This window comes from Caretta caretta, chromosome 4 (assembly GCF_965140235.1).
Source record: "Caretta caretta isolate rCarCar2 chromosome 4, rCarCar1.hap1, whole genome shotgun sequence".
Classification (NCBI taxonomy): Eukaryota; Metazoa; Chordata; order Testudines; family Cheloniidae; genus Caretta; species Caretta caretta.
Genome location: NC_134209.1, coordinates 35,354,659 through 35,373,191, shown reverse-complemented (window position 1 = coordinate 35,373,191; position 18,533 = coordinate 35,354,659). Strand labels below are relative to the sequence as shown.

Sequence of the window (18,533 nt, the reverse complement as noted above, 5' to 3'; positions counted from 1 at the left end):
CACCATAATACCTAGTGGTTCTAACAGAGGGCTGAGAGTGAGAACTTCCAGTTTGATATTCTCCTCTCTTCACCTAACCTTCTCTGTGACCTAGGACAAGTTACTTAGGGCTAGATTATTACCTTTGGCACACATTCAGAGCCTGGGGTGAGACATAGGCTACATCACCCCAGGAAGAGTGATTCAACATCGTCATTCTGAGACACACTGCTGAATCTCAATACCTTGCTTGCTCCCAGGGAATAGCAATTTTCGGCTGCCCTCTACCATTAGCAAAATATTATCTAACCCTGCACTGGCTCAACTACTCCAGCCAATGAGTAAGGAATGGAGCCAAGGCTCTACCTGTTCCCCCCCCCTTCCTGCCCAAGGGAGAAAATGTAGTCCTGCTTCCTCCTAGACACCCAGACACAGGGGCTAGGTAACTGGCATCCTGATATACAAAAGTGCTCCTTACTCCTTACTTCCCGGCATGTGGTCCATGTCACAGTCTGGCCCTTAATGTTGGCAGAAAGGAGGCCTAAAAGGGCAAGGTATTACTAGCAGCAATTTGAGCAAACCTGCTGAAGAGAAAGGAGAAATCCTATTCGTGAGGCTGGAATAACATGCACAAAGACTAAATGACAAATGCAGAACTAAGTCATCATTACACAGTGTTATGCCTCTTTCTCCTCCTTATAGCTAAATCCATTTTTTGGCTCAGCCCTTTGATAGCTTTTGTTATGCACTTAGCCACAGCTGTTTATACACCGTACAATACTGAGCACTGTTCTCTGGCTTGCTAGTCTTTTGAACCATGTGAAACATAATCTGTTTAAAGAAAAATTAAATAAAAAAGACCTTCATGCTTACATTATTCATGCCCTCTGTTTTGAAAATGGCTAATTACAAAAATGGCCTCGTCTATATTCACATGCCATATTGATTTTTTTCCATGTTACTTTGGGCTATATTTTTAAAAAGACTAGCAACCTGTACTGAAAAAGTGTCCATCTCTTGAAGAGGGAAACTCTAGCTAACCCAAGGAGACTTTCCTGTGGCTTTATTTGAATGGTGCAGCTGAGATAGTGTCCTACATTAAATTTCTCTGCCCTTCTCCACTGTTTCACTTCCTTCTGGAAGGCAGAGTGTGTGCAAATGAGTCACCCAGAAATTACTCCTGCTAGTTCTTCTTCAGACATGGAAGGAATCATTGCCTCTTCTCCCATTCAGTGATGGGCACCCAACGTAGCAGGCCAATCCTTGTTTTGACTTTCCTTTAGAGGCCATAAAATCCACTCTACATGAGTCATGATAGCAGTTGCACTGCAGGTGGTACTGTGTATAAAACCATCTTGGAGAGGGCATGTTTAAAGTAGTGCTACCTGAGAAGCAGAATAAATGTGTGTGTATGAAGGCATAAATGGAAGGAGGAGGTCTTGCAGTTGCAGGAAAGATTTTGTGAGCGAGGAGAACATGAGGTCAAATATGCCATGGAGGAAGCAGAGCACATCATACATATATGGAGGTGCCAGTTGACGCTAGGGGGACTTGGCATAGGCTCTTTTCACCGGGTGATCAGACATGGTAAAGAGTATGCAGAGCATAATGAGATTGTTCAGTCCCAATCTGCTACTACCTTACTTTCTCCAGCGGGGAGGATGGCCAGTCAGCCACTTGCAACTTCTTCCCAGATTCCTATACTGCAGAAAAGCCTTCTGAGGCCCACTTCCTCCTATGCAGTATGTCACATCAGGCTGCTGCTAACTGAGATTCCTAATATGGGGACCATTAAGTGATAGTGAATAATTCAGATATGTATTTGACTTAGATTTTTCCCAGCACCTCTTTAGAACTCCATGCTCTTCACACTTTCTAAAAGCAACAGTGTGTACTATATTTAACATGAGCTACTTAGGCCTAGATTTTTAAAGGTATTTATGCTCTCAGTGTTGAAACTCCTAATTAATTTAGGAGCTTAAATCTCATTTTCAAAAGGGATTTACGCATGCAGAAGCCAAAATCCCATTGACAGATGATGGCATTTAAACTCTTAAGTGCCTAAATCACTTTTGAAAATGAGATTTAGACCCCTAAATCAGTTAGGCCTTGCAATGCTGAACACAGCAACACCTAAATACTTTTAAAAATCTGGGCCTTATTGCATTATCTGTAACCATTCCTAGAGCACTTAAAACTGCCCCAGACTCCATCAATCACTTCCCCAGACATATTATACTACATATTATAACACCACAGTCACCCAGGTTCCAACCCATCAACCTGTCCCCTCCTCAAACACCCAGGAACAGCAATGTGGTGAATTTAATGAGCAGCACATAGATGCAGCAAGCTAGCTTGCACTGCTAAAGAAACCCAGAAGAGAATAATACATAAAGGACTAGCTTCAGACATTCACTTTTTAAGGTGAAGTGTGGGCTTGAGTTTGGAAAATAAACCCTTGGAAATCCTGAGGAGTTTAACTTTGTGTGTGTACCCTCCATAGATATTTTCAGCAAACTGATCAAAATAACTTATGGGAAATGTATTGTGCCTAGCCTGAAAAATCCTTTAGAGCATTTCCAGCTGATGACATTTGAAAGTCCAAATATAAAACTGGAACATGGGATTTATAATGGAAACTTTGAGCCAGACCCTGCTCTCAGATATATGAATGTAACTGGGAATGGAATTTGGTCCTCTTAGACTTACCCTAAGTAGCATAGCGAGAGTAGCACAGAGTTTGGGGACATATCTGCAGCCCCCTGAGATTTAGTTCACACTTGTTTCAGAAAAATATGAAGCAATTCTAATAGCTCAAGCTAAATCAGGAAATCTGTTCTTCCTCAAAGTCCTTCCCTCTCTTTCCTCCCATGCTCTTCTAAACTCTTCCCTGCTAGATCTATTTTGCAGGAGCCCTCTAGTAACTAGAATTTGACAGAGTTCCCTCCACAACCTAATAACGCTGTTCTTTCCGATGACTGAAAGGACTGGGTGTCGGAGCACTGTGAGGCTTTTCTTTCATTTCATCCCCATTAAAGTGTGTGAGATCAGGAGGATCTCTGTGAAAATTTTACCTTTCCTGCAGTGAAGTGGGGCTCTAATGGTTCATAATAATTGCTGGTGCCCCTTCAAGGCAGTCACAGGACAGTTGTTTTCTGTAAATGTGTTAAGGTAGGGACAGGCAAGAGTGGTTTTCTCTATTTACTGCTTTCTAGCAGGATGTTTTTCTATATGATTTACTCCTATTGCTTTGAACAGGGTGGGCTGCCAGCTGGATCCCACTTGGCAATAACAGAACTGAGTGAAGCTTTCGTGTTGACCTTGAACCCAATTGAACTAAGCCAGAGTTGAATGTTCACTATGTTTGTGAACTGGTTGTGGTAGGGAGGAGGATGTTTGCATAGTGGGGAAATGCGCAGAAAAATCCACAGGAATGTTCTCCAAACAGGCGTCCCTCCTCCTGGCCAACAGCCACCCTCTTCCCACATGTCATCAGACTCTCTGCACACCATTGCTGTCTTCAGGAGTGTGCTCACTGTCCTCTTTCCCTCTTTGCTGCCTCCTGGGGCTAGGTGGCCTTCTCTCTTGGCCTATGGAAGTGCCACATCTACATTGTGACCTTCAGAGGAATTTCAACCAGGGTCCGTCCTACGTAATGTGTCTCTTTTGTTGGGGAGGGTCAGAAAATATCCTAATTGAATTCCATGGAGCAGCAAGTCAGGGAAATGCTCTTGTACTGCAGTGGCTGTGCACTAAGAGGTAGAAGTTTGTAGTTTCTCCTAACAAGGTTGCTAGTCAACTCTCAGGTCTTACCTAGCAATCATGTGCTAAAAAATGAAGACCAATTGCCTGTGGGTTCTAGGGAATCCATGCGGGTTCCATTGCTATCTGCTCTGGCAGCTTAGTGCAAAGTTGCTGGAGTGGGAAGTGGAGGGTTTTCCTATCCTGTTCCCTTGAGTATGAGAGGGAATGATTCTGTCTGGACTCCCCACCCGAGGACCGTTTGGATGAAATGCAGTGACAGTGCCTGATGGAACATGGGGAACACCACTCCATGTGAACGTTTCCAGAAGGGTTCGCTGGGCTTGGGAGGCAGGAGGCGGAGGAAGAGACAATCTTGTTCCTCCCTCCTCTTGGAGGCAAAAGTAGATGAGTTTCTTGGATATGTATGTTTTACAGCCTGGAAAGTTTGGGGGATTGTTTCTTTTGGGCCAGAGCTGGCACTAGGAATAAGAAGACGAAGCAATTTTTTAGGGCCCCGAGCAGCACAAGGGGCTCCCCTATTCACTTTTTTAGTATGTGTTGGAGGGGTGGAATATTGGGGCCCCCAAAAGGTCAGCACTGGGGTTGTTTGTCAAACTCAAACCTTCCAACAAACCTTAATCCCTCATGCACCAAAGTACAGGCTTCTGTTGAGCACGTTATTGCATAATTAGCCATTAAGGGGGCTTTATGTCTTCTTCTGAAACATCTGGAACCAGTCATTGCTGGAAACAGGCTTTTGTTCTTGATGGACCATTGATTTGATCGTGTATGGCAGTTCATGTGTTCTTACGTGAACCAAACCCTGTAGGCTTTGCACAGCTTTAGGAAGAATCTTATTAAACATGGCACCGTGAAGGCCATCAGGATTTTGTTCCTGCACCAGGCACTCTAGTTTAATATGTACAGCAGGAGACACTGCAGAGATGCAAATGAGGCTGCATTTCACAATACCAGGGAAAGTGCCCTGTGCTCTTCAGCACAGCTGCACAAAAGTCCCAATTTTGCTTTCTGGGTACAGAATAATAACAGATATTTATACAGCACCTTTCATTCCAAAGCACTTCATAGCTGTGTAGAATCAGCACCAGTAAAATGCAGCTACTGCAGCTGTTGGGGAGAGGAAGTACTGGCCATTGGCTCTGCAGGGAAGACCCATATGAAAAGTACCACTGGAAATCTAACAACCGTAAAAGGCAGACAGGACCTGAATTCTGAACGACACACCCAAGAGACCCACTTAAACTGAAACTTGTGTGGATTTCAATGTATCTACCTCAGAAGAACAAAGAGGGGCTGCGACAGCTCTGCCATGATTTGAACCCATGACTCTGGGTAGCAGAGGTATTTCAAACCTTGGGTTGAGACAATTAAGCCTCCTCCAGAAACCGATAACGGTGGAATTACTGATTAATTTGCTCCAGGGTGTAAGTTTGCCATTTTCACCAGTAAACTCTTAATCTGAGTGGCCAAAAAAAAAAAAAATCTGCTAAAACCCTCTGCCCCATTCCCCTCCATCCCATTCTCCCCAACTATCCTAGACAAAATTAATCTTCTAGTTTCAGCAGTTTGCCCATTAATGTCAATGAAGCATTCAAAACAAAAGCCAAAATGCTCCAACAGCCATCGAAGGGGACAGAAACTTCATTTCTTCTTTCCTCCATAGATAGAACCAGGCAGAAGAACCCTGGGATCAATCCAGGACACTAGGTTTTAACTTAAAAGGGAGAGAGACAGCAAAAACATGGACCAGCAGTAAAGAGAAAATAAAATGTCCCTCTCTCCAAACTTCCCATTAACCTGACTAGAAGGGTGACCATCTGTTGCTATGAGTTATTTATTCCTCTCTCCCCACTCCGTCCTCTGCTTCCTATTTTGTTGTGGGGTTTTTTAAGAACAGCTATGGTTACCGGTAAAATCCACAGTTAAGCACTGCTGACAGCAATGCGTGCCTGTTGAAAAGGGGAGATTTCTCTAAGAGTGCTCCCATCTGCAGCCTGAATGAAGACAACAATGGCCAGAAGGTCGTAACTACCTTAATGGAAGTGATATGTTTTATTACAGTGGGACCTACTTGAATGAATAACTCCATTAAAGGTATAAAGCTGGTTGTGAAAAGTCTGTATATTATGAATAAATGGGGAATTTTAATAGCAGATTGTTCTTAACTAGCAAATGTAGGAGGGAAAAGTATCTGGTAATGTTTTAAGAACTTTCAGTTGTTGTATACTTTTCACCGGTAAACAATGAGCTGAATTCTGCTCTCATTTACACCAGCGTAAACCAGGAGGGGCTCCTCTGACTTCAGTGGAGTTACTTCAGATTTATACTGATGTAGCTAAGGCCCCAGTCCTGCCAAGCACATAAACAGATGACTAATCCCATTGATTTCAGTAGGACTGCTCTCATGCTTAATGTTAAGTATATGCTTGTGGGCTTTGTTGAATCAAGGCCTGCAAGAAAGATCTGACCCCATTATTTGTAAAGATGTTGGTAGGTTTTCTCCCTTCATGAAAATAATCCCCCTTTCCTCCATCAAACCTAAATCCAGCACTTGAAAGGGGTCTTCTGTGACTCATAGGAACACAGGAATTGCCATACTGGATCAGACCCAAGGTCCATCCAGTCCAGGATCATGTCTCTAACATTGTCAAGTACCAGTTGCTTCAGAGGAAGAATGAATAATCCCTAAAATGGACAATTACAGAATAACCTGCCCACAGGGAAGTTTTTTTCCCTAATCCCCATCAATTAGTGGTGGAAACAGAAGGGTTTATATTTCGATTATTTTTATCCTAGCTAATGCAACTGTGTCTGTTCTCATTAACCATATTTATGTCTACTCCTTTGTTTGGATGGAAATTAGAGACAATTAGAGATGAACAAAATCTGTTGGGCCATTTTCATCCATCCCTGTGGCAATTGCAGGATGTTTTCTCTATGTTGTGTAGTCCATTGGGTTGTCCAGACTAATTTTAAATGACTCATTTTTCAAAGTTTCAGCTAGTTGGTTTGGGAAACTTTTGTTCAATCCAGTAGATTTCAGTGTCCCTTTTATGCAGTAACCTAGATGCAGTCTCACTAGAGCTGTGTAGAGAAGGGATTATCACTTCCTTGAACGTGTTACTTGCCTCTTCCTATATAGCCCAAAATCATACTGGCTTATTTTTTGCCACCTTATTACACTGCGAGATGACATCTAGTTTGACGCATACTGTTAGCCTACATTTTCTTCACTTTTACTGCTTTCCTTGCTGTGACATAACTGTGTTTTGGATTGTTCCCCCCGAACTATTAGCTTGCATTTTTCTAGAATTAATAGTTTTTGTATCCTGCCTATATTTTTAACCTCTCTAAATCCCTTTGCATTATTTCCTCGTTTTCACTGGTGCTCACAACAACTGCCTTTTTCATTATTCTTATTATTTATTTAATGAATGTGCTATTATTTATACCTTCCTCTAAATCATGAGTAAAAATGTTGGGTGAAATCCTTACCTCACTGAAGTCAGTGAGAGTTTTGTCACTGATGTCAATGGGAACAGTATTTCTCTCGTTAAATGACACCGACGTCTGTTGCCCTCCAGTAGACTAAACCTCCTTACATTGCTGTTTTCAAAGGCTTAAAGTGGGTTAGGTTATCTGTAGTCACAAAATTGGCTCAAACATTAGAAAACACTGAGCTAGGTCAGTTGCTAGCAAATGGTGGATGATGGGGCAGGAGTCAGGGCCTGCAGCACTGCCAGTCTCCAGGCAACCTAATGAGTACAGATGGCCTGTAGTAGGATGCCAGATTGACTGCCAGACCTGATTGGTAGGAAGAGTCAGCAGTTCTGAAGCCCAGCAGCAGTTCAGTGGCTGCTCAAAGCATTTGCCCATGGCTGCGATAGCTCCTGTCCTGCTTGGCCATAGCCTTGCCTCGCTCTGGTAACCTGGTCCTGACCCTCAGCTCCAATTCCTGACTTCAGCTCTGAACCTTGGCTCTGGCATCTGGCCTCTGACCCTGCCTGTGATCCTGGGCTCTGATTCCTGACTGACTCCCGCTCTAACCACTAGACATAACTGCCCTCATCCAGGGCACTGACAGGTAGAGTCTGAGTGTGCATTTGACCGGCAAATAGAGAATGCAGCATCAATTGTCCCCACAACTGTATGTTTTCTGTTCTTTTCTGGGCATGAGGCGATTCATGATGGTGCCATGTTGTATATGCCCACGAGAAGGGCACAAGCACTGAGAAAATGTTTTGTGTACACTTAAAATTGGAGATAAATCTCATAGGTATGCTTTTGTCTTCTGGTTTTTCAGTTACTATTTACTACTTGGGGAACACCATGTGAGACTCCACTTGTCTCATCATTATCAGGTCATTACCAGCTTGCAGATATGCAGGTTGATGCAGATAGCCTGACCTCCGTGACTGGCATATTAGTCCATTTGACCTTTCCTCTCTAGTGTTACATCTGCTTCCCATCCCACTCAGAGACTATTTAACCATTCTGGGCCTGGTTCCCCACCACACTGCTGCTTGTGTAGTCATTTATTCCTGTGCAAAATGGCTGTAAAGTGGTTCCATTAGGACGCGATAGTATTTAATGCTTAATTTGCACTTGGTTTGTGCAAGCGTAAATGGCTGCATATGTTGCAAAGCAGACCAGAATCAGGCCCTCTCTCTGTCTGAGCCCTAACATTTGTTATATTGTAATGAAAATCTGTCATAGGCCAATGACTGACTTAATACTTCTTTGAGATCGCTTTAAGTGCTGTCATTACTTTTTTATTATTATTATTATTATTATGTCCAGTCAGCCTCTTTTTACTCCATACAACAGTGCTTACATCCAAGCCAATTTTTAACTATTCAGGCAAAAAGATTTAAGATACTGTAGAAGAGGCTTTACGTAAGGCAAGATACATTATACCTGCTGCATTAATTTTGTCCACTAATTTTATAGTTCAATCCAAAAATCTATCATGTTTGTGTGACATGACTTGTTCTTTATAAGTCAATATGCTTCCCCCCCGCCCTCATGGTTCAGTTGCCCTTAAGATGGAGTTAAGTTAACCAGATGTTTAAGTCTGTGGGTTTGCCACAGCTGTGACTGTAAATACAAAAACTGTGATTTTAAAGATTTTCTAATAACAAGTCATGCTCTTTTTAACCTACTGAGAAAGACTCCTCCAGGAGTTTTTACAAATCTGAATCCACTAATATCCAAAGTACTGTAGTGAAGTACAGGAGAGAAACGTAAGTCTGCGAATGGTTTAAGGTATTGGTTATTTACTGCTAAATTATTTAAATGTTATTTATTGAAAAATAAGGAATATTTTGTTGAAAATGTGACCTTGTGATTTTGTGTCTCTTTTGTAAGGGACTTATCCAGCTCCCAATGAAATCAATGAAGAGACTACAAAATTCAGTCGAATTTTTTTCCCTATAAGTGGTTGGTTGTTCAGGAGTTTGTTTGTTTTTTGTTTTGCCATGTCAAAACAACGTGGTTAACAGATGATAGTTGACAGAATTGCTGTATTTTACTCTTTTTGAAAGATACATACTACGTTTGTTACTTTTCAGTCCATGACTTTTAAAAAATAATTACCATTAGTTTAGTAAATTCATTAGCTAATTGTCATAGGACGCACAGATATATATATAATCTGGATTTGCTGTTTTATAGAGATTTCAGCTTTTCCATGTCAGCCTTCATTTGTCTGCTTTTTACCAATAACTATACTGACAAGGGGTAGAATTTTCAAAAGCACCTAAATCCCATTTTCAAAAATGACTGTCAAAACTTGGCTTTCAATGACTTAAGTGCCTGAGTCACTTTTGAAAATGGGACTTGGGCTCCTAAATCACATAGACTCTTCTGAAAATTTTACCCAAGGTTTACATTATTTTTAGCATTTTTTTTTTTTGGTTGAGACAAAGACCCTGATTCTGCAGACATTTATGCACATACATACTTTTGCTAATATGAGTAGTCCCAAAGAAATCAATGGCAAAGTTTAAATGAATTACAGGTCCATACATGATTAAGTGTTTTCAGAATTGGACCTAGAGGACTCAGCCGTGAGCCACCCAGGGGCCTGTGAACCCATTGCATACTATGTTAAATTCAAGTAGCTTAGCTGCACTAAGCACTCACACTCTCATTCATTCCCTCCCTGTTTATAAGAACTACATCCAGGATGGCTTTTCCTATGGTTGGATTTCCTGGTTTCTGGATCATGAGTTTGTCCTCTATATAATTTAGGGATGTCTTTGATAATCCATGTTTTGCTATCTTTGTCAGCCACCAGATGTTTGGGTGGCTAAAGTCACTCGTGAGTACAGTATCCTATGATTTTAAACTCCCCAGTAGTTATTCTGGGATTTATTTATTTTTTACATTCCTCTCATCCACTCCCGGTGGTCCATTGCTAAAGCCCACTACAAATTCTCCTTCGTTTTTAATTTACTCTACCCTCATTGCAGATATTTCACTACCACCCTCCTCGTTATCACATTGTATATTGCCACTCTTGTAAGTGTGTGTGACATGTTGCACCTATCCCCTCACCTTTTCTTCCCTTTTTTCCTTCTCCCATACACACTACATCTATCCACTGTGGGCACATTTTAAAAGTTCATTATGCTTGTAGATATGTTACTGGTTCTTTTAATTTAAGGGAATATCACTGGATCTGGTAATCATATTGCAATACTGGTGGATCTAAAACCAGAATGCATTTTTTTTAAAGTGTGCCCATAACATATGGACAGTCCAGTTACGAGAATCCTCTCGTGACGTTTCACATGCGGTCACTAAAATTCTAGTCTAGGCAGTGAAAAATTCTCACTCATGGTGCTTTCAACAGCCCACATTCACGTTTTCTCTGTGTTAAAGACTGCTGGCTGCACTTCACTGATGAGTGAAATGATGCCTGTGTTCCTGGTCGGCACTGGCATCTTTAGGAATAAAGGGTGCTCTGTAAACATGAGGTGTTATTTGCTCTTTATTCTCTCCGCCCCAACAAACAGGTGCTTTTTACAAAAATCTTTGTGAAAGTGGAAATCTGTAAGTGTGCGTTTCCAATCCTTTTGCGACAAGGACCTTTTCTTTACTCTGGCTGCATCTGGGTCCTTTTAAATTCAGCTAACAAACATGTCTTTTCGTAATCTTGTCAGGCCACCAGTGGAAGACAGTCAAACGCTTTTGACCCCCGTGGTGAGCTGCGGGCCTCCAGGAGCTTTGCTGACACGGCCTGTCATTCTAACTATGCACCATTGCGCAGAGCCAAACACAGAGGACTGGAAGATCCAGCTGAAGAATCAAGCAGCCCAGGGACAGTGGGAGGTGAGTTCACAGTGAGATTACAGACTTCCAGCATATGCCATGACTGAACAGAGCACTCACCCTCTTTGTCTTAAGGAAACACACACACAAAAACCAAACCCAAATATATGTGTATAACTTTGATGCCTAAAGTTTGGGATTTTCGTGGGTGAAACATTTTGCTGGCAATGGACTCAGCAGTGCCCTCAGGTATCTATGTGGTTATACAAGCACTGGAAATAGTTACCTGGTGCACTGGAGAGCACAAGCCTCTCAGCTCTGGATAACTCAGTTCAAATATAATTCAGGTCAAAAGTGAAATGGACGTAGGGCTCTGACCCAGTCTTTATTGCACTTTTGTTTGTGACACAAAATGAATATCGTCGCAAAATTACTCATGACTAGCCAGGTCTGCTCAAAAGAGGTCTGGAGGCATGTCAGCAGAGTTGTTTGCGGGAAACTTGCACAGTGCTTTCTGCCTGGCTCTGCTTTGTTAACGACCAGGTGGATTTACCCTTTGAGAACTAACCTTCACCAGGCCGGTCTCATGCACAAGAGAAATATTTAACCCTAGGGCTGCTAGCTTGCCACAGCATTTAAGGACAGTGAGTTTCATCTTGAGTCTTCATGGAAGGTTGCTTGTATTTTTCTTTAGCTCCTCTCTTCCCCTATCTCTGCAGTTCGCTCTGCACTGAGGCACGCTCCTGGTCAATGCGTGCTATTTCAAATGAGTACACACAGTCAGGAGGGTTGGAATTAAAGCTGTCTTTTTGGATTTATCTCATCTTCCTTTTCGCTGGCTACCAAGCAAGGGAGGACATTGAACATGCCCTGCAATGCAGAAGGAGCTTGTAACACTTCAGTGCTCTCTTTGAGACAGAGAAAGAAGTATCTGTCCAATATGAACCAGGGATAAACTGCAAATAGTTTTACAACTGGTATATTTACAACTGAGGACTGGTTTTCTATATAGACTTTCACTAATATTAAAACTGTGTGCCAAAACTCATAATAGTGAATAGCAGTGCCATTTTCAGATTACAGTTCAAATGACAGGAAAACTATTCATTACCCATTGGAGGAATCCAACTCACTCTTTAATGGAGATGCATTTTTCTTTAGAAGTCTCTTTTAAAACATGGTAAACTTAGCTTGCACAATGCAAAAGGTTTAGAGTTTGGAGTCGGTGTGGATAAAAATCTAAAGGTTGAATCTTTGGCCAAACCAAGACCAGCTCTTAAGCAGTTCCATAAACACATATGTTCTCAGGAACACCTGCTTCTGGTTAGCTAGATACAGAAGCACAGTGGTCGTCTTTGTGGGATTCTGACATGTCAGGTTTCAGTCTTAGCTGGCCACAATGGTGAAGCGATGGGGGCAGAAGGCAGGGAGAAAGAAAGGACAAATGAAAAATATTGTGAAAAGGTCAGTTCTGGGGATCAATTCTAGAAGAGGGAATGTATTTTCCAAACTGGTTCCTACCTCCCTAGTTTGTACTGCTGTTTTCAACAGGGTACCAGATGACAACAATGCTGCAAACAATCCTTAGCTGCAAGACCTGGGCTATATGAGTGTATTTAATATAGAGTATAGTCCATCTCTCTTCCTCGCTATTCTCAGAGTGCAGTAAGCTGCTCAGACTGTTGGTGTATCACTGCTTCTTGATCTTGATCTGGAGGCATGCAACCAGGATGCAGCATTACAGACTCATTGAGTATTAGGGCAAAACACACCTTGATGAGCTTGATGGGATGCTTGAAGTCAGTGCTGGTAATACTGAAGTAACTGGATCCCAGAGTAAGGAAGTGATAGGATGCTTATAGAGTTTCTTTATTTTAACAGGAAGAGACAGTGGAGGTACCTACATAGGATGTGCATTTTGTCAGATGCCACCTCCCCTAACTGTTCTCCTGGCAGACTTGTTTGCTTCTGAAAAGCCTGTTTTTCTACCGCCATCAGTTCTGTATCTATCTCTCATGAAATTTGGCACCCTCTGGCTTCCTCCTCTGAGTAGGTTTTAATGAGGGCAGCGTGACTGACGTGGCACCTGGACTGGCAGCAGCAAGGACCCATTTCCAGGTTTATCCTTGACAGAATATTGCCTGTGGCACCAGCTTTTCTCCACACTGGGATGGTTTCAGGGCCAGTGAATTCATGCGCATCTAGCTGACTAACCTGCACTCCAGTGGAGTATCTCCCAGCACTATACATATGTTTCTCATTTGTTTTCTGTTCATTCCTGGCATCCCCTGATTTTTTTCCTCCAGTCTCCTTTCTTGTCCTTGGAAGAGCTGTTGCGCTGCTGGAGGTAAACACGCTGACACCAGACTGGTTCTTGCATGCTGTCCACAGAGTCTACAAGGTCTGTGGCTCCAGTACAGAGAGTCTCAGCTTCTCTCTTCTGGAACAGCTCTTCCATCTCTATCCCCCAACAGATGCTTGGATTGCCGTAGGCAAGGAGTTCCTGCCAGGGCCAGCACAACTGTTTCGTGACGCGGCCGGTAGGGGGGTGTAATCCGCATTGCAGATGGCAGCCTCTCTTCTGCCCTGGAGAAGGTGATGTCGCCTTTGCAAATGTGCTGCATTCGCCCTTCCTTAGCCTGAGGTCCTGAATCTGCTCCCACACTCGGTTGAATCCAGCTGCTCGGTCCGCTGCCAGATCCCTGCTCCTCGCCTCATGACAGCAAACGCAGAGTGGATGAGTTCTGCAGCACCGCACGCAGCCCAGAGCTGCTTTAGCAGCAGCACAATCTATTACTATCACCTTTTATTTATTTTTTTCCCAAGCTATTTAAAGCACATTGTGCCATGTGGAGACTATAATGTACAGTTCTGAATGTGGAAAATGGCAGGGGGGCTGTTTCCTTCTAAGCACAGGGTTGATGGTGAAAAAGCAGTCTGTTTGTATTTGGTTTGTATGTGTTTTGCCTTGGCCCGGCAGTCTTGTCATGAGGGATTATTCTGATGAAGCAGCAGGTGATATTCTTTGTACATGTGGCAATCAGCCATCACTGAGGTTACTTCTGTCTGAATTCGAACAACCACTGATTATGAAAATTAAGACATTAAGGCTCTTATTTTTCACATAGATAATGTATTGAGTACTCATGTCTGGAGCTGATCAAATAAAATTCCTCAGATAGGTCATTCAACAAATGCTGTTGCATTTCTCCTGCAAAATTTCCATGATATTTTACATAATTCGCCCTGCTCTGCTCATCACTCTAAAAGCATCTACATGCTGCACGTAAAACAATCAAAAGTTTTATGTAGCCAATGGCAGGTATAGACCATTAGCATGCAGCTGCATCTCCCTGTACCAGCCCAGGAGGGAATCTAGAAGCAGAGGAATGTTAAATGTTGATTAATAAAATGACCCAAACAGGAAGGACTTAAGATAAATTCTGGGACTTGGATGAGTTCTGCAGTCGAGGCTCTATCTCTGAGTAGGCTTTGTCTGGCCCCTAGCCCAATCCTGATTAATGCAAAACAAATGGGCTTCTCTGGTGTCTGGCTTTGGCTCTCTAACTCTGCCTGTTTATCCCTTAGGATGTGGTGATGGTTGGAGAGGAGAACTTCACCACCCCATGCTACATCCAGCTAGACCCAGAATCCTGCCATATCCTGACAGAAACACTTAGCACCTACGCCCTGGTGGGACAGTCAACCACCAAAGCAGCAGCAAAACGTCTCAAGCTGGCCATCTTCGGGCCGCTCTCCTGCTCGTCGCTGGAATACAGCATCCGAGTCTACTGCTTGGATGACACTCAGGATGCCCTTAAGGTAAATGCCATACGCTTTACCATCTAGCTCTAGCAGGATTGCAGTAATTGCAGTGAATAGACCCTACATTAGTGTGCTGTGGCTTGTAATTTATGTTTTCTAGATCAGCGTTTCTCAGACTTGCGGTCCTGACTCAAAAGGGCATCTCAAGACTATTAGGAGGAGGGGTGTGTGCAAGATGGTACGGTACTGCCACCCTTACTTCTGTGCTGCTGCTGGCGAACGCGCTGCCTTCAGAGCTGGGCAGCAGAAGAGTGGCAGCTGCTGGTCGGGCACCCAGCTCTGAAGGCAGTGCCGCCGCCAGCAGCAGCGCAGAAGTAAAGGTGGCACGATATAGTATTGCTCTACCCCCACCTCTATTTGCCCCTCCTCCCTGTAGTGTCCTCTGTTTGTGAACTTGAAATATGGTAACACTACTTTCCACTTTTTGAAAGGCTTCAGCGCCTTTGACAGCAAGGATAATGATTACATGCTTCATTTAGTGCCCCTACGAGTATGTATGGTAGCTTGCTACCACTTTTGGGGGGGTTGGGGTGGTCAGAGCCTGAAATCTTTCCAAAGGGGGGCCCAGCAAAAAAAGTTTGAGAACCCTGTCCTAGATAATTTTTAAATCATTTTATTTTAATTGTATTTAATTTTTGATTGGAGGAAGAACCTGACAACAAGACACTGTTTTAGAGAAAGAAAAAAAAAAAAAACCACCCAAACCCCAGGTTGTCCTTTGAATAACGGTTTCACTCAAATGCTGAACTAGTTTTCCCCCCAGAATTCTTTGTTCCTTTGTTTACCTGGATCATAACCTGAATTCTGAGATTTTGCATTATTAAAGGACCATAAGGTGCACAAAGGCTTCATTCGTTATTCATGTATTTTTAATGGTAAGTGCCAGCTCCCTTGAGATGATGAAATGTATAAATACCTCTTTGTAAATAGCTGATAATGATAAAAGAAGTTCCTGAGTCATTAATCACTTGCTTTTATATTGCTTTGTTATACCTGTCTGTGTGCTGGTTTTTGTCCTGAGAATTTGCAGCTGAAATACATCAAGGCTATTGCTTTCTACAGCTGTATACCTAACTTTCTCTGTATATAACTCGAGCATATACATAAGTTTACACACACATTACATACAAATATGTATACATGTGTATATATAGTACCTATAACAGACATATAAAGACAGATGCTTATTATAATCAATATACTAATTCGTGCACATATATGTAAGAATGTAGGTTAAAGAAAGATTTTCTGTAATTATAACCAGATCTACAGATGCCATCTATGTAGCAAGAAGAGTTCAAAGCCTGACTCTAATCGAAGCCCGATTAGCGACACTGCCAGTGATGTGTAAGCAGCATGAATTGTGTGTTGTGTACAGAAGAACAATGTTAACAGCTTTACTTAGAAACAGGCCACATAACATGTGCACACCCACTGCCTCAATATGGGAAATGTTTGTGTTTCTCAGAGTATTGACTTCACTGTGGCTGGAAAATTCCATTTTCATCTCAAATGCTGCCTAGTATCCTGTCTTCCTGGACATTACAGTTTATTATGTTTGTCACTGGAGTGGTGGGAGTACTTTCTATAGCTATGAGAAATTTAGCAAAGCAGTGGACTGAAGAGCGGAGTGGAGGCTAGCACTGAGTTTGTTTATAAAGCGGCTGAGAACTTGATCTAGCGAATTATGATTTTGTCAGAGCTGAACCCCTTTGGAAACCATAATTATTTTCTCATAGTGTGATTTCTTTTTCTTTAAAAGTTGGAAAAAGGGACTTCTGTTCCAGCGAGGCCGAGGATCTCCAAAAGCCAAGCTGCCCTTATGCCTCTATACCCTTTGGCCCACGTGGTCTTAATGACAGGTTTCAGAGCAGCAGCCGTGTTCGTCTGTATTCGCAAAAAGAAAAGGAGGACGTGTGGCAGCTTACAGACTAACCAATTGGTTAGTCTCTAAGGTGCCCCAAGTGGTCTTAATGGAATTTTCATTGGTTTATTAAGCTCTGAGGTGAAAATAAGTGATTCAAAGCTGCCTTGTAGCAAATGGTGGAGCTGTTTGAACGCTGCTGTGAGTTTGAGCGGAAAGCTTGAGCAACAGGAGATGCCTGAGTTCTATTAGGCACCTTTCAGTGGGGTTTTTTTAACGTTTATTTGAGCATTTGGAACTCTGTCCAGTAAAGTTCACCTGAATAAATAAGACTGTGCGAAGGGTCACAAGAACAGTTGAGTAAAATGGAGGGAAAATCCTCTTTTGTAATTTGCTGGTTCATCCCTCACTTCCTCTCCAGCTCTCAGTTATTTATTCAGAATGTACTACAAAGGGCTCGGTGCTGGCAATGTTGTGTCTTCTGGAGTCAGATCTGAAGAGTCCTTCTGGGCCTATCACTGAATCAATGGTACCATGTTTGGGCTTACAAGGGTGGGCGACAGTTGACAGTTGACTTGTGAACAAGTGCCTTGTGGCCTCCTGTCCACAGAGTGATATTCGCATCGTCTGCTTTCTTCAGCAGAGGATGAGCACTTCAACCACAGTTTGTGGAAAATAAAGAGGCTTTGGAAGGGAAAAAGTAGGTTGGCCTCAGAATGAAGGACTATGAACGAGGCCTTGCAATGTATTTTGATCTGGCAAGGCCCTGTGTGACCGGTTCTACCACAAAGATTAAGGGAGAAGCATGGAAGATAACCAAAATCTGTGTGGTGGAGCTTGGTTCAATGGCGGCACTTTGCACTGCCATGCATGAGGCCACGGTGTGATGGCTGGGTCCCAATCCTTTGCTCTGCAGAATGACAGGGGCAGGGAATGCTTTCGCTATGGCAGCTCTTCTGGCTGATTGAGGGGCAACACTGATGGGCTGCAAAAAGTGGATTATAAGATCTTTGGGACGGGGCCCTCTTTCTGTGATGTGTTTGTACAGTGCTTTGCACAGTGGATCCATGATTGGGGCCACCTAGCATGACCACAATACAAATAATTAATAATAATAATAATAATAATAATAATAATAATAATAATAAGGGATCCAATCTATAACTGGAAGGTTCATGGTGGTTTCAGGGGATCTTGAGGGTTTGGGTGGAAAGTTGGAGAGTGGGAACAAGAGCTGCTCAGGATTTTGACAGAGATTTGAAGGGTGTCTGGGATAATAGTGATTTGGGACTGGGGGTAGACCAGAGAAGTGGCAGATGAGACATGGGTTGGAACTCCTCACATCCCAGAGGAGAGGTTGCTGAATCCATATTCCCCAGAGCTGAATTTAGTCACATTAAAGAGCAGTGGTGCTGGAACCAGGGGTGCTGCCACACCCCCTGGCTTGAAGTAGTAGTAATAAACACCAAGTACATGGTTTCTGTGGTTTCAGTACCCCCACTATAATAGGAATTATTCCAGCACCCCTGTTAAAGAGGAGTAGGTTGGGGGTGGGAAGCAGATTGGAGGCAGTTTCCCCTTGCAGCTTTTTGGGGAGTTTCTTGGGGAGCCTTTTTAGGGGTTTAAGTGTTTATTTTAATAGTCAGCCAAATGCATTCTATTATTATTTCGAAATAAGAAATCTGACCAGTAGTGTATCCATCCCAACAATTACTAAGGAACGATAAGCAGTTGCTATAGAAAGCACAGTACTGTATTTATCCAACAGCTTTTCCCGCTAATCATGCAGAGTAAACTCTCTCTCCCTAGAACTGCCTGAGCC

General features: G+C 42.8%; 1 protein-coding gene across 4 annotated transcripts in view; it reads left to right on the top strand.

Annotated features, from left to right (window-relative positions):
* Window positions 1–18,533, top strand: part of UNC5C (unc-5 netrin receptor C) — a 349,485-nt gene that overhangs the window by 307,076 nt on the left and 23,876 nt on the right. For all 4 annotated transcript variants that reach the window (XR_012668038.1, XM_075127533.1, XM_048847236.2 and 1 more), the window contains 2 exons: window positions 10,914–11,082; window positions 14,611–14,844. Coding sequence is in view for 3 of the 4 variants with exons in the window: in XM_075127533.1 (XP_074983634.1) it covers window positions 10,914–11,082; window positions 14,611–14,844 (403 nt within the window). In the remaining variant the exon portion in view is untranslated. The remainder of the gene's footprint in view (window positions 1–10,913; window positions 11,083–14,610; window positions 14,845–18,533) is intronic.